Here is a 16,810-nt window from a genome sequence, read left to right on the forward strand (position 1 = left end):
CCACGTGTCCTCTTTTTTGCAGGAAGAACTAGGATAATCCTAAAGATGGAGGATGGGGATACTGTAAACAGAGCGCACACAACACTCACAGCCCTCTGTGGTAGGTTCTCTCACTTCATGGTGTCCCCAAGAGCTAGAGCTAGACTTACAACCCAGATTAACTGGTTTCCAGAAGAAGTCAAATTTGTAGCCCCTGGAGCAAAAAGCCCTATGAAGCTGCAAATGAAGGTTCATGACACCGAACTTAGCTTCGGTTCTGACTGAGATGAAAGCCTAATGAGAATTAAACAGACCAAATAAACCCCAAAATCTTACATTTTAAAAAAGTCAGCCACATTACTAGTTATACTAATTAAAGCTGCATCTCTCTATTAAAGGCCTGCTGAAACATAGTACAGTGGTACCTTGGATTACGAGCATAATCTGTTCCTACCCCCCCCCCCCGATAACTGGCATTGCTCCCCCCCGCTCGCAAAGGCCCCCCCGCCCCAACCGGCCCCCCCCCCGCCGCGCGAACCGGCTCCCCCGCCCGAACAACTTAAACTTACCCCCCCCCCCGTCTAGCACAGGCACAGATCATGTGCCTAGAAGATCTTCCGGCTTCTGCCTGCCTGCCTTGAGCATGCATCTGCGCATGCTCAAGGACTTCTAATTCTCCCTCTCGCATGCTCAAGGGAGGCAGGCAGAAGCCGGAAGATCTTCTAGGCACACGATCTATGCCTACACTAGAGGGGGGGGGTAAGTTTAAGTTGTTTGGGGGGGGGGGTTGGAGCGAGGGGGCCTTTGCGAGCGGGGGTGGAGCGATGCTGGTTATCGGGGGGAGGGGGGGAGTGCTCGCAAATCAAGCCAACACTCGATTTGCGAGTCAAAAGTTTGATGAGCGTTTTGCTCGTCTTGCAAAACACTCGCAAACCGAGGTTTGACTGTATATTCCTTACACCTACTCCTACTATTTACTGTATCATGTCTATAGAATTTTCCATGCACAGTTGCCTTTAATTTTGTTAAATCTAAACTATACCAGCTCTAAGTCTCCACAGTGACTAATAAACCATGATATTGCAGTTCCCAGGTACACAGCACATGATATTAGTGGGAGGAGGGAACATGTGCTATTTGCAATTTTACACTTGAGCTATTTAGGAGGAGATAAGCTTTAATTTCTGCAACACCATTTGGAAGCAACATTTTGTATTATTCACACTGCTTTGAAATAGTTGAATCACATTATTATGACTACCTGCTAATATCCAGAATAACTGCCTCTGGCAGCACGGACGGCAGCCAGATGCCGTGGGAATAACTCACCAATATGCTAGATGGTTGCTAGAGGTATCTGGAGCCTTGCAGAATGCAGTGCGTCCGATTGGGTTAAGGTCTGGGGAATTCAGAGGCCAGGGAAGTTGCTGGAAATCTTGGTCATGCTCTGCGAACCACTTCCGAACAATTCTGGTGGTATGATGTCATACTGACCTGTTGAAACATGCCATCAGCCATATGGAAGACTGTCAACATGTACGGGTGAACTTGATTGGCAAGGATGGAGAGATGGTTGAGTGCGCCTTCCAGAGGTATCAAGGGACCCAGACCATAACGCTGTCGCCACCAGCTTGTGTACATCCAACAATGGTTGCTGGGTGTTTGTTCTTGGTGTTTTCACACTTGACACACCAACGTCCATCCGTCTAATGGAGCTCAAAACGTGATTCATTGAGTAAGGGTGGTCACCAGCCATCTGCTCTGGAGCCCCATTCACAACACGGTTCGCTTTACAGTCATTTTGGACACACATCTCTTGTTCACATTTGGACAGTGAGTTGCTCCACGGTAGAGTGCTGATCAGCCTGCACAGCCAATGTTTACTTCTTGCATCTATGGCTCATGCTGCCCTAGCTACCACGTTGGGTTGTCTAAAAAGGTTCCATTTGTCCACTCACAGCACACTTTAGCCACAGCAGCCCGTGAACACTCACAAACTCCGCCTTTTCCAAAAAGCCGCCGCCCTTGGCCCCGTAGCCAACGATCATGCCTTCTTCAATGTTTGATAAATTCCCCATGACAGCCACGGTTGCTATATTGGCAACTTGCTGACATCCCATCTTATATGCCTATGAGGTCTGCACGTGACACATGAATTCATTCACTGGCTGTGCGTTCTTGACATCAGAGGTAGGCGGTGGTCATAAAAATGTGACACAGATACACACACATACATACTTACTTGTACTGTCTTTGGCAGACTCTTGGGCTGTGTAAATACTTCTGGTTCCTTACACTTTTGAGCAGACTGTAAGATAAGAAAAAATGTCGGCTATTGAACTCCCATTTCAGTACTGGAATTTCAGGACTACACTGCCTTATGAAATATAGGTAGAAATTTGAAAAAACATTTAAAATCTGAAGTAAAAACAGAGGTTTATGGGCAGAAATGGCTTCTTTAAAAATTCCTGAAACAAAAAAACAAGATTTATTAGAACTGAGTGGTGATGTTCCTGAGGTCAAGACTGGATGCTTACGCTTGTACAAACACACAAAATCCCTGAATTTAAGCATGCTAAATAGCAGATATAAACACATGGAGGGGCATAATAAAAAAAACATCTAAGTCCGATTTGGACATAGGGCGCTAGTCACCCAAAGGCGGCAGTAGCAAAATGTCCATTCTCGAAAAAGTATGTCTAAATCATCCAGGCGTTTGATCAACCAGACCGCCACTATGTCCATCTTTATACCACATTCTCAACCAAAAATTTGTCCAAGTCCCAAATGTCCAGAACAAGACCTTTTAGACATGGGAGGGGCCATCATTGTGATGGACTGGCTACCCAGACATGGCAACAGAGCAGTGGGCACCTTACAGGGCACTGCTGTGAACTTCACAAAAAGGATGCCACATAAACATCTCATCAGAACTCCCTTATAGGTTATGGTGAGCCCCCTAAAACATTATACCCCCATCTGTCTACAACCCCAATAGCCCTTATGGCTGCAGGTGCCACCTATATGGCAGTACAGTAGTGGTTTTTTTTTGGGGGGGGGCTTACATTTTCCAATATGAATGTAGTGGTTAGAGTAGCTTATGAGCCTGGATCCTCCTTTCTATGGTTCAGTAGCCCACCCCCCCCAGACTACTTAAGCCACCTCTGTGCAGCTCTACTAGGCTTTCCTATGCCAGGTGTTGATGTTCTGGAGGCAGGTATGCAGGTTTTTATTCTGAACTTTGTGGGGGTGCAATGGGGTCAGTGAACATGGGGGGGGGGAGGAGTGTGTGTGGGTCTTTACTTTGTCTCTGCAGTGGTTATCTAGTCACTTTCAATACCTTTTGGGCACTTAAACCTGTCTCTACATCGTCTAACTCACAACGTATAAGTTTCACTTAGGCAGTCTCATCAGACATTCGATTATCCCTTCAGGACGACTAAATCTAGGTCAGCCCACATCCCGCCCTAACCACTCCTCCAAAAAATGCCCCTTTCAGCTCTGGACGAACAGCGGGATTCAGAAGCCCAAAATGTCCCTGGATATGACCAAACAGCCATTTCAATCAGCACTTGGGCGACCTGTCTTTTATATCGTCAAAGTGCAGACTTGGGCGGGTTTTTAGACATATTTAAGTTTCAATTATGAGCCCCCATACTCTGCTGGATAATCTTTAAAGGGAAACTATGCACATTCTCCAACAAAGGTTTATGACATATACAATTTACTAATAATCTCACCTATATGGATTTAGCTCACACCCTCTCTCATTAGCAGTTCAAAGTGAGCTACTTTCAGGTACAGTAGGTATAATCAAATTGTCTGTTTTGTGGTTGAACTGTAATCCAGAAAGGTGAAATGCAAACATTAAATTTATTTAGCTTCAATTTTTCACTTTGAAACTTATTTAATATGATCCTATGCTGGTCGAACAAGGCTGTGAGACTGCAGTAATGTAAATAATCCTCATTTTTATTACTACCGTGTTTCCTCGAAAATAAGCCCTAGCATGATTTTCAAGGTAGGTCTTCATTTAAGCCCCACCCCAAAAGTAAGCCCTAGTCCCCGGAAGCCTAATCCGAATGTCTATAGATTCGCTGGAAGCAGCGCTTCCCCCCGCCGTTCAGCCGAACCTCCGCTGACCCTCACATCTTTCCATCTCTCCCTCCCGTCCGAACCCCGCCGACCCTCCAACTGCGAGACCTACAAAGAGCAGCATCAGCAGCACTCTAAACAGGCTGCTTTGCGGCCTTCTCCCGCCAAGGTATTCGCTTTGCCGCATCACTGATAATGTCATCAGTAACGCAGCGCACAGAAGGCCCCGGCAGGAGAAGGCCGTGAAGCAGCCTATTTAGAATGCTGCCGACGCTGCTTTTTGGAGGGAGGTATGTAGGTCTCACGGTCAGCGGGGGTTCAGCTAAGAGGCGGGGGCAGGCTGCTCAAGGGTTCTACTGCACGGAAGGGAGGGATAAAAGCTGTGCAAGGGTTCTGCTGCACAAGGGATGGGATGGGAAGGAGGGATAGAAAGGAGAAATTAGGTTCTTACCTGCTAATTTTCTTTCTGTTAACCTGTAGACCTGTACAGTTAATCTTCACAGATGGGTTATATCTCACTGTGACCAGCAGGTAGAGACTATGACCAAAACTTGTATATTAGCTGAGGCTCCCCCTCCTAATCCAGTCTGCCAAATAGCCAAGCAGAACCTAGTAAAACTAACTAAGAATAGTAAAAACACTCCAAACAGGAGGTTAAAAACAATAAACACATGGTAACAACTGTTGGAACATGTATAGAATTAAAATCCTGCAGACAAAATGTCCCCACAGCTGAGCCATAGCCACTGTGCTTATATCTCCAGGCCCAAGAAAAATACTAGAACCCACAGAAAAAACCAAAATCTGCACGCGAGCAAAACCCACAATCACTGCATAAAGATAGATAGGGTGGGGAACTGTACCGGTCTACAGGCTAACAGAAAGAAAATTAGCGGGTAAGAACCTAATTTCTCCTTCTGCGTCACCTGATAGACTAGTACAGTTAATCGTCACAGATGGGACATACCAAAGCAGTACCTATCATGGGTGGGACCCCCGAAGGGCCGACACCAGAACACGCTCACCAAATACCACGTCTCGATGCGCTTGAACATCCACATGGTAGTGTCTGACAAAGGAATACAGGGAAGACCAAACTGCAGCCTTACAAACATCCACTGGATGCACTAGAGAAGACTCAGCCCTAGAAGCTGCTTGACCCCAAATGGAATGAGGCTTGAGAAATTCAGGAACAGGCTTTTTCTGAAGAAGGCAAGCGGAAGCAATAGTCTCCTTGATCCAGCGCGCAATGGTAGGCTTGGAAGCGCCATCCCCCTTACAAGGACCTGCTTGAAGGACAAAGAGATGATCTGATTTCCTGATCTTCTGGGTCCTCTGCACATAAGAGTGAAGGACCTGACTGACATCCAACTTGCGTAACTGTTTCTGCTCAGAAGATCCCTCCCAACTACCCAACACCGGAAGGACCACTGACTGATTGACATGAAAAGAAGAAACTACCTTTGGCAGAAAGGAAGGAACAGGCCGCAACACAACCTGCTCCCTAGAGAACTCCAGGGAGACCTACAGGAGAAAGCCTGCAGCTCAGAAACACGTCTAGCAGATGTAACAGTCACCAAGAAGACCGCTTGAAGATTAAGGTCCTTCAACGAGTAGGCACCAAAAGGCTCAAAAGGTGGGCGCACCAGCACAGACAAAACCATATTCAGATCCCAAGATGGAACAGACAGACATGGCATGGGAGGCTTGGCCACCCGCAAGAAGAGAACAACAGGAATGGCAGTCAGACGCTGACCTCGTAACAAGCCACGAAAGGCTGACAAGGCCACAAGCTGAACCCGGAGAGACCAAGCCAGGACCCTGTCCAGGCCATCCTGCAAGAACTCTAAGATGGTAGGAAGGGAAGTACGAAAAGAGACCACTCCATACCACTCCTCAAATATACGCCCAACCCACATATAAGCCCGAGAAGTGGAAAGTCTCCAGGACACCAAAAGGGTTGAGATCACCTTATCTGAGTACTCCTTTTTACCTAGGTGGTCCCTTTCAAGAATCAAGCTGTAAGACAAAAGGACTCGGATCGAACATTGGAATGGTGCCCCGAGGGGGGGAGACAAGATGGCGACGGGAGTGGACGCGTGAATCCAAGCTCCCGCTCTGGCAGTAAAATTTACCTTCGGTAACGTTTTCTTCAAAGTTTTTGGATGCCTAAGAGGAGGGGTCGACAGAGGGATATCCCTCATTCCTTGGCCGCGACTTCGACTCTGCGTCAAACTGCGATAACAACATTCGCAGTCCCGATGGCATCGGGCGGATCCGCAGCTGAGCTCCAGGAGCAGCTCAGCATGGACGGCGATGCGTCGCTGAGTCCCTTGGGACCTGACCCTCCTACTCCCCCGAGTAGTGCAACGGAGCTGTTACTTCCTGTTGAGGGATTTCGGCAGCTGCCGACTCAGGAGATGACCCTGTTGCAGGCAAACTCGGAGAAAAGACCAGGAGAGGGAGGAGGAACACTGCAGGCAAGCGGTGGTGAGAGTGGGGGAGGTGAAACCCGGGAAGGAGAGCGGGAACCCGGGTTACCTCATCTCAAGCCGCTTGTGAAACCGGCGGTGGTCACACTGGATTCCTTGTGGGGAGCAATTGAAAATCTTCAAACTGTATGTATTGGATTTATTTCCTTGATGGCTGAAGTTTCTACTAAAGTTAATAAATTGGAAATTGTTTCTTGTGATCAAGCGAAACAAATAGGAGATATTGAAAAATCTATAACTGAGATTAAATCTTTAAATAACCAGAATGCAAAGGACAAAGTTTTTCTTCTCTGTAAAATTGAAAACTTGGAAAACCAAAACAGGAAGTTTGGTGGTGTGGTGGATACCTGGAATGCACTTCCAGAGGACGTTATAGGGCAGAGTACAGTACTTGGGTTTAAGAAAGGATTGGACAATTTCCTGCTGGAAAAGGGGATAGAAGGGTACAGATAGAGGTTTACTGCACAGGTCCTGGACCTGTTGGGCCGCCGCTTGAGCGGACTGCTGGGCATGATGGACCTCAGGTCTGACCCAGCGGAGGCATTGCTTATGTTCTTATGTTCTATGTCTAAATTTAAAACTCCTAGGGAATTATTTAAGGACTTCCTGGTTTCCATATTAAAAATTACGGAAATGAATATTCCACCTTTGCAGAAGATTTATTATTTAAAAAGGACAATAAAGGAGTCTGATACAACTACTGAACAAGACTTAACAACTCTTTTGGAATCATCAAATCTTGAATTGTCCGGACGAGCTACATTGATAGTATCCCTGGTATTTTATCAGGATAAAGAAATGATTTTGAAATTGTATTATGGTTTAAAACAAGTTTCTTTTTTGGGAGAAAGAATATATATATATCCGGATGTTTCAAAATGGACTCAGACTAGAAGGAAAAAAATTCTCACATATAGGGATAAAGTTGTATCATTAGGAGCTTCTTTTCAGTTAAGATTTCCTTGTAAATGTTTTGTTGCATTTCAAAACAATAGATACATTTTTTATGATTCTCAGCAGTTACGTTTCATTTTAGAGGGTAAAGGTGTTTCATTTGCACCACAGTGATTTTCGGTATAACTCAAGTCCATTTTTATTAAACCATCGGCCTTCACTTAATTTCCTGTAAAACTTTAATATGTGATCTTTCCTGGAAGAATTTCTTTCTCTTAGTCTCCTTCCTCCCTTATTGAGGACTATGTTTAAATAAAAAGTATGGTTTACTTCTTTTTTGTTAATATATTGATCCAATAATGAAAATGGATTTATTTTGTATTATTTTTTTTTTTTTTTTGAATTATCATGATTACTAATATTGGATGTATTAATATCGTATATTGCCTGTTAAGCACAATTGTTGTTTATTTGAAAAATTTAAATGAAGAATTAAAAAAAAAAAAAGGAATGGTGCCCCGAGACAGAAGGTCGGTTGAGAGAGGCAGAGGAAGAGGATCCGCTACCAGATGCCTCACCACAGATGCCTGGGCCAATCCAGGACCACCAGAATCACTAGGCCTGGATGTCGAACAATGCGGAGAAGAACTCTGCCCACTAATGGCCACAGAGGGAACACATACAACAGACCATCCGTTGGCCATGGTTGAACCAGAGCATCCAGCCCCTCGGCCCGACCATCTCTGCGACGACTGAAGAAGCGAGGTGTTTTGGCGTCGACACTCATGGCTATCAGGTCCATGAGAGGCTGACCCCAAAACTGCACTATTAACTGGAAGGCCAAGTGGCTTAGATACCACTCTCCAGGGTCTAGGACGTGACGACTCAAAAAGTCCGCCTGCACATTCTCCACGCCTGCTATGTGGGAGGCCAAGATATCCTGAAGATGAGACTCTGCCACTATCATAAGCAGAGCCGCCTCCTGTGCCACCAAAGTCTCTTGGTGCCCCCATGACAAGTGACATAGGCCACCGCCGTGGCATTGTCCAAAAGAACCCTGACTGACTTGCCCATCAAGAAGGATCAGAAAGCTAACAGCGCTCTAGTCTCCAGAACACTGATCGACCAGGATGCCTTCTCCGTGGACCAGGTACCCTGACCTGAGTGACCTAGACACTGAGCTCCCCAACCGAGGAGACTGGCATCTGTGACAGGCACCATCCACTGAGGCTGATCCAGACTCGTCCCTTGAACTAGAAGGGAGGTCTGTAGCCACCAACGAAGACTGCAGCGAGCCAAGCCTCGCAGAGGAACAGGATGATCCAGACTGTGCCTCTGGCGTGACCACCTCCACAGAAGAGCATACTGAAGAGGACGCATATGGGCACAAGCCCATCTCATTACGTCTGGGGAAGCCGCCATCGACCCCAAGACTTGGAGGAAATCCTGCGCCCAAGGACATCGGGATGCTAGAAGCCGGCGAATCTGAGATTGCAATTTGCTTACCCGGGCCTCTGGGAGGAAGACATTTCCCAAGGAGGTGTCGAACAGAACCCCAAGGTACTCTAGGCGGCCCCAAGGGACTCCCTACCACAACAGAGGATCCAGCACAAACCTGCCCCTGTTTCTCCAATACAAGGGGAAGGTCATCTGAGGACACTGAGATGATGGAGGTGTTGCCCACTGAAATCGGGCCGGAAGCTGCTAAAACCGGGCCTCCAGAGATCTGTAGCATCTGGGAAGCCTACACTTTCCCAGCTGCTAAAGCCCTGCAGCCGTGGTAAGGGAATCCTCAGCCGTTCTGGCGGTAAGGAATCCTTTTTATCATGACCATCGGTGGCTGAGGAAACCCCCGCGTGGGCATCGGGGGAAGCCCGAGCTTCCCCACGATCAGTGGCCAACTTGCAAGGCACTTGCAGCGGGGTTCCCTAGCTACCGGCAACTGATGCCGACGAGGATTCCCCACCGCCTGTACAACACTTGCACAGGCTGGCTGCGAGTGCCTCGCGCCTGGAACACAATGATCACTTTTCCCCTTTCAAAGTGTTTATTGTACTGAAAACTGCTGTAGCTGTAAAATAAGTGCCGGTTAGTTGAGAAAAACACAGACAACAGTAATTTTAAAGGGAAATGAGCCCTTTAGACCAGCACAGCCTCAGGTTTTTGTTTTACTTCAAAACAGACTCCATTGACTCTCAAATCTGGAAGCCTGACCGGTATTGGTGGCCAGGCTGCCCAATAAGGCACCTCTACAAAAATGTGGGGAGAGGGACCCAGCACACAACCCGCCGGGTTTAACACCCCCGAGGTCAGATGGATCCCCAAACAGGACTTGTCCAGGTTCCATCCGGCACGCAAGGGGACCCAGGACTCCAAAAGCCCTAACAGGGGGAGCCAATTTAGTCTTACCACTCTGCTGGAGACTGAGAAAAGACTGGATTAGGAGGAGGAGCCTCAGCTAATATAGAAGTTTTGGTCTCAGTCTCCATCTGCTGGTCAAAGTGAGATATAACCCATCTGTGAAGATGCTGTGCACAGTGCAAGGATTCTGCTGCACAGGGGGATGAGAGGGATAGAAAGATGCTGCAGAGGAAAAGCACAAGGAGATGGGTGAGAGGGGAGGAAAGATGCTGCACATGTGGGGGAAGAGAAAGGAAAGAGGAAGAATTGGGGTGCAGGAGAGGAAGGGAGAGATGATCATGTACATGAAAAAAATAAGACCTACCCCTAAAATAAGCCCTAGTGCATTTTTTGGGCCCCGAATTAATATAAAACACTGTCTTATTTTCGGGAAAACACGGTAAGAGTACTACTAGTACTTATTTCTATAGCGCTGAAAGGCATATGCAGCACTGTACATTTAATATTCAATAGACAGCCCCTGCTCGGATGAGCTTACAATCTAATTTGGACAGACACAGGACATTTCGGGGTTGCGGAGTTTCTGGTAGAAGGTATGATACAATGGGTATAGGTATCTGACAGTGAGTGGGAGTCAAGAGTTGAAAGCAGCTTCAAAAAGTGGGCTTTTAGTTTGGCTTTGAATACCGCTAGAGACGGAGCATGACGTGTTGACTCTGGCAGCCTGTTCCAGGCATATGGCGTGGCAAGAAAGAAGGGATGAAGTCTGGAGTTGGCAGTGGAGATAAAGGGTATAGATAAGAGGGACTTACCCCATGAACGGAGTTCATAGGGGGGAAGATGAGCGAGGAGAGATATTCTGGCGCTACAGAGTGAATGCACTTTAATTAGTAAGAGGAGTTTGAACTGTATTCGCAAACGGATGGGGAGTCAATGAAGTGACTTGAGGAGGGGGGTAATGCGAGCATGGCAGCTCTCATGGAATACGAGTCATGTAGCAGCATTTTAAACGGATTGAAGGAGCGAAAGATGGATGAACGGGAGACCTGAGAGAAGTCCATTGCAGTAATCTGCAGTAACAGAATGAAGAAGTGATACGAATAAGGGGTAGCTAAAGGAAGCATAACCTAACCATTCTGTAAATCATAGGATAGCAGATAGTGAACTGGTAAGTTACAATGTCACCAGATTCAGCAAGGAAACTGGAAGTGGGCAAATGCAAAAAAAAAAAAAAAAAGAAAGTAAAAAATCCTCTGCACCAAATGACATGAAAAGCAAGGCAGCAGAGATGATCAGGTGTTCAAGCTAGCACTAAAATCTATTGGAAATCTACCTTTAAACAAAACAGTAGTAGTTCAGGCAACGGCCTCACCGGTTTGGTAGGAGTTTGAATTAGAGAATGACACGGTGGCGGCTACCCGCGTTTAGCCGTGGGTAAACCGCCAAAACGAGGAAGAAAAATTAGTGGCCTCTGCGGGACTGGGACAAGACCATTCACCGCCCCGTGGAGCGGTGAATGGACTTGTCCCCGCAGTGAGGCAATCAAGATCGCGCGGTCCCCGCCATCTCCCTCCCTCCACCTCACCTTTAAATTGGAAGAGCACTGCCGGTTGAATTTATGCCTGTCCGTGCGAAGAAAAAAAAAAAAAAAGCCTCTCCTTTCGCCATGCTGCAGCTACTAAAGCCGACAGGAAGTCTATCCGACGTCAATTCTGACGTTGGAGAGGACGTTCTGGGCCAGCCAATCGCTGCCTGGCTGGCCCAGAACGTCCTCTCCGACTCAGAATTGAGTCGGAAAGAAGACTTCCGGCTTTAGCAGCTGCAGCATGGCGGTAAGAGAAGGGGAAAAGGACGGAGGCTTTTTTTTTTTGAGCGGCAGGGAGGCAGTAGGCTGGCTTTGGCTAGGGAGGGAGAAAGGTAGACAGGCACAGGCAGGCAGGCAGGCTTCGGGGGTGGGGGTGGGACAAAGTGTGGAAGGCAGTGAGAGGGACATAGGAAGGAGGCACTAGGGGCACTAAAGACATGGGAAGGAGGCACTGGGGGCACTAAAGACAAGAAGGGGCACTAAGTACATGGGAAGGATGCACTGGGGCACTAAAGACATGGGAAGGAGTCACTGGGGGCACTAAGGACATGGGAAGGAGGCACTGGGGCACTAAGGACATGGGAAGGAGGCACTGGGGCACTAAAGACATGGGGAGGAGGCACTGTGGGCACTAAAGACAGGAAGGGGCACTAAGGACATGGGAAGGAGGCACTGGGGGCACTAAGGACATAGGAAGAAAAGAGGGAGGGAATAGAAAGGGACAATTCTTGGGCTTGAGTGCAGAAAGAAAGAAATGAAAGAAAGGATACACAGACAGAAGGAAACGCAACCAGAGACTCATGAAATCAATCACCAGACAGCAAAGGTAGGAAAAATGATTTTATTTTCAATTTAGTGATCAAAATGTGTCAGTTTTGAGAATTTATATCTGCTGTCTATATTTGTCTATTTTTCTATAATTACTGAGGTGACCGAGCTTGCGGAGATGGGGCGGAAACAGGGTTTTAAAATTTTAGTCCTAGTAGTTTGCCGGTCCACAAAATAATTCTTTTATTTCTGCCAGTCCATGAGTGTAAAAAGGTTGAAAACCACTGATGTAGAGTATGCCGGCTTTCTTTTTCGCCAAGCCGCGCTCGCGTTGATCAATCTTCTCCTCTCTTGCAACTTCCTGTTTCCGGTTGCGTCAGAGGAGAATATTGAACAAATGAGCACCCGCACATGCGGCTGGGCGAAAAAGAAAGCCGGCATACTCTACATCTAAGGTGAGATGGAGGGAGGGAGATGGCAGAACACTGCAGTTGGTCGGGTGTCTACTGTTTTTGTATCACTGCCTGCCTGCGCTCACGTTCCAGATCCTCCTGCATTTTTAGTGTGCACAATTGACCTGATTCGAGCTATAGGTGAACATGGGGGACACGTCATTGAAAGGGAGGACAAGTTAATTGATTTATTTTATGTTCGGTTTTTACTACAGGGCAGAGGCACTGAAACAGATTCTCAGTGCAGTAGTAGTAGTGGCAGGACTCTCTTCTGTCTTCATGGTGTTTCGCAGTACTGAGGCTTATATGGATGCTGCGGGGACGGTGACGGGGCGGTGAAAGGGATGGCGGTGACGGTGACGGGGCGGTGAAGGGAACGGCGGTGACGGGGCGGTGCAGAGGATGGTGGGCCGGGGACGGTGCAGTGACGGGGACAGATTTTTTTCCCCGTGTCATTCTCTAGTTTGAATCACAAAGTTTAGTGCTAAAACATGGAAGGCAGGCGTGAGAGTTTGATAACATATGAGAAATTGTATGGTTATCTATGCAGAATAGTATATAATCAATAAAGGAGACTCCAAAAATTGATGGATAAGGATAAAATATCCTATAAGTCAAGTTTTCATACCTGGCAGCAAGGAGAGATCCTTTGCAAGGGGCAAATAGTTTCTAAATCAAGGGTACTAAATGTTGGTCCTTTAAATCAATCATTATCCACTGGTGTTGCAATACACTACCCCCTCCATAATCGCAGTGGTTAGGGGCATAATAAATAAGAAAAATTTGTGAATAACTTTAGGGCTGACTCTGAACCACCCCTGCCCTCCCGGACCTCTCCGCACCTTACTTTTAAAGCCCCATGAAAGAGCCTTGAACTAAGTCTCGCGAGACTGCAGCGGGAACTCACAGCAGCCATTTTTCTGCATGGGGGGGCAGGAGCAGAGGAAGATCGCTCCTGCCCCGCCTTCAACGCTAGACCACCACGCTTTAAAAGTAAGGTGTGGAGAGGTTCGGGAGGCGAGGTGGTTTAGAGATTCATGAATTCATGAATCCTATACCCGTGAATATGGAGGGGGGAGTGTATATTACTACACTTTTCCTCTTTAGGAAGAGCAGATCAACCCTGCATTTAGAAATGGTTCTATTTTTCTGATACAAAGTCAGCAATGAAGACACACACACACACACACAAACAACTTTAAACATTTTACAAACTACAACTAAAATTCATACAATATTAGATAATGGCTTCATTTGTTTCCAGACACATATAGGCATCTAAAACCTGACATTTACCCTAGTACAATGATGCTCCTGCTGATTCTGTTATGATAAATGTGCAAAACCTCTGTAAATACATGAAGTATTTTTTCCTCTTATTTTAGATATCAGTTTATGGGTTTACTGGTTTTCAGAGATTCTAAAGCAGGGGTCTCCAAAGTCCCTCCTTGAGGGCCGAATCCAGTCAGGTTTTCAGGATTTCCCCAATGAATATGCATTGAAAGCAGTGCATGCCCATAGATCTCATGCATATTCGTTGGGGAAATCCTGAAAACCCGACTGGATTCGGCCCTCAAGGAGGGACTTTGGGGACCCCTGTTCTAAAGCGTACCTTATTTCAAATCACCAAAGCCTAGCATAAAACTCCCATCGATCATTACCTTAAGAGAAGTGATTTTCAAGCTGCTTGGAGATGCTTTCATGGGAGTTTCTTTGAAGCTCTCTGGGGTTGCCAGTTTCCCGGTTGCAGACGAAAAACTGGGCGCTATGGCAGCTTTGCCCAGGGATTGATGCTGGACTTGGTCGTGCTGTGGTGTTAACCTGAGCTTCTGCAGAAGATCCATGCTTGGAAGTGAAGAACCTGGAATACCGCTCAAGACAGGTGCCACCGCTGTTGGCATGAACTGCGGTTTGCCAGCCATTTGATTTTGTGACGCAGGGCTCAGTTCTGAAGCCGACTGGTTCATAAGTGGGGACATCTGTCTTACAGAAGGGTGCATTACTTGCATTAGACTATTATTAGTGCTGGTGCTCAAATTAGGCAGAACTGTTTCTGACGATGTGATGGCCAAATTAAGACTAGGGCTTAATCGAACAGGGCAGTTTGAAACATAGTGAACATCAGGCTGTATGGCTGGCATGGGTGCCACCAGCACAGGTGTAATACATTCATGTTGAGTCATACAACAGACGTTCGATTTAACACCGGAGCCTTCCACCTTTCCCACCGGTTGATGGACTGCCGCCGACTGCTCAAACGAAAAAGGTCCCAACAAGCTGTTGCCTCTGCTTGAACTGTCTGGCTGGCTGTTCTCCATTGTATTGGAATTCAAATACGCAGATATTGGTTGCTCCTTTGGTAAAGAGGTGCCAAATAATTCCTCTATTGTCAAATGTTTATGACCCGATTGGAATGCCTATAGAGGAAAGAAAGAGGGGGAGGGGACAAAACAATAATAAATCTTCAGATCCAAAAAAAAAAAAAGGGAACAAAATCACTACATAGATTTTATACATTAGAAAAATAATGCTAATAATAACAGGAACAGAAGAAAATTGTGTGTTATATGAGGAAGGAATAAAGGGCAGCCATAAGTAGAACGTAATAGGGTCGGTTATTTATTTTTTATTCCATCCTCCCCAGAGAGCTCAGAACGGGTTACAAGGTAACGTATATATTTGGACAAACGAGTTATAATGATAATAATTAGTCAAATGGGTTACAGTGACAAATGTATAGTATTTACTAACTCCCTCCCCCCTTTACAAAACTAGCACGGTTTTTAGTGCCGGCCGCGATAGTAACAGCTCCGACGCTCATAGGAATTCTATGAGCATTGGAGCTAAAAACGCTAGCGCGGATTTGTTTATTTATGCACTTTTCTATACCGTTCTCCCAGGGGAGCTCAGAATGGTTTACATCAGGGGTCTCAAAGTCCCTCCTTGAGGGCCGCAATCCAGTCGGGCTTTCAGGATTTCCCCAATGAATCTGCAGGAGATCTATGTGCATGCACTGCTATCAATGCATATTCATTGGGGAAATCCTGAAAACCCGACTGGATTGCGGCCCTCAAGGAGGGACTTTGAGATTCCTGGTTTACATGAATTTATTCAGGTACTCAAGCATTTTTCCCCATCTGTCCCGGCGGGCTCACAATCTATCTAATTGACCTGGGGCAATGCTCGGAGAGAGCGTGAGCCAAATGACTTTGAGCATGCGCAGATGCTCAAAGCCCAGCCTAGCAGAGATCGGCAGCAGGCTCTTCCGGCACCGGAACGTCGTGTGGGTTGATGCTGCGTGCTGGTGCCAGATCGCGGTAAGGGTTTGTTTTCGGGCGGGCGATGCCGGTTCTAGGGGGATGGGGGCTCGCAAATCGAGCCAATGCTTGGTTTGCGAGGCACGATTTGCAAGAGTGTTTTGCTCGTCTTGCAAAACACTCACAAACCGCGTTACTTGACTGTATTTTTCATTAGTAGCTCAAGTGGTTACATTCTGGCATCGTCCCCAAGGGGACTCAAAAGTTTGTACCCGAGGCAGTGGAGGGTTACGCAATTTAGTCAAGATCAAAAGGAGCAGCAGTGGGATTTGAACTCTGGCTTGGCTCCTAGTCTGCTGCTCTTACCATTAATCTATTACTGTCAACTGCTCCAAGACCAATTCAGTAGAGTACTACATTCTTTGCAAATCGCACATTAAAAAACTACTAAAAGATTTTTTCTGGTCACTGGAACATGAATAGATTATTTACGCATACTAAGGGCTCATTTTACATAGCCGCGCACCGGATTAGCGCACGCTACCTGGAAATCTACCGCCTGCTCCAAAGGAGGCGGTAGCGGCTAACGCATGCGGCAAATTAGCGCGCGCTATTCCGCGCGTTAAGGCCCTAGCGCGGCTTTGTAAAAGGCGCCCTAAGTATTGTTTAATTGTGCACAGTGTTTTTTTTATTGTCACCCGCTTAGTTGTAAGAGATAGAGGCGCACAGCGACTGTAAATTCGAAAAATAAGAAAAAACGCGGTGCTAGAAGGCACTTGGGGCAGAGCCTAAAAATACACGACTTCTAGGCTCCGCGGAAAAAAACGAACTGGAGACCACGAGGAGGGGATGCGCCCTCTAGTGGAGCAGGAAGGCACGCATGCGTGGTACAGCAGAGCAAACTTAAATCTTCAATCAAGTTTGCTT

At 46.8% G+C, this 16,810-nt stretch overlaps 1 protein-coding gene across 3 annotated transcripts in view; it reads right to left on the reverse strand.

The window, feature by feature from the left end:
- The window catches only part of DCP1A (decapping mRNA 1A), an 80,362-nt gene that overhangs the window by 6,590 nt on the left and 56,962 nt on the right, over nt 1–16,810 (reverse strand). For 2 of the 3 annotated variants that reach the window (XM_033925782.1, XM_033925783.1), the window contains exons 7-8: nt 14,288–15,043; nt 2,222–2,287 (exon numbers count right to left, since the gene is read on the reverse strand). In XM_033925782.1, coding sequence (XP_033781673.1) covers nt 2,222–2,287; nt 14,288–15,043 — 822 coding nt within the window. Of the gene's footprint in view, nt 1–2,221; nt 2,288–3,719; nt 3,818–14,287; nt 15,044–16,810 lie in introns of all 3 variants that reach the window. The other variant, XR_004537320.1, reaches the window with a different exon arrangement.

Source organism: Geotrypetes seraphini, chromosome 17 (genome assembly GCF_902459505.1).
Source record: "Geotrypetes seraphini chromosome 17, aGeoSer1.1, whole genome shotgun sequence".
Classification (NCBI taxonomy): Eukaryota; Metazoa; Chordata; class Amphibia; order Gymnophiona; family Dermophiidae; genus Geotrypetes; species Geotrypetes seraphini.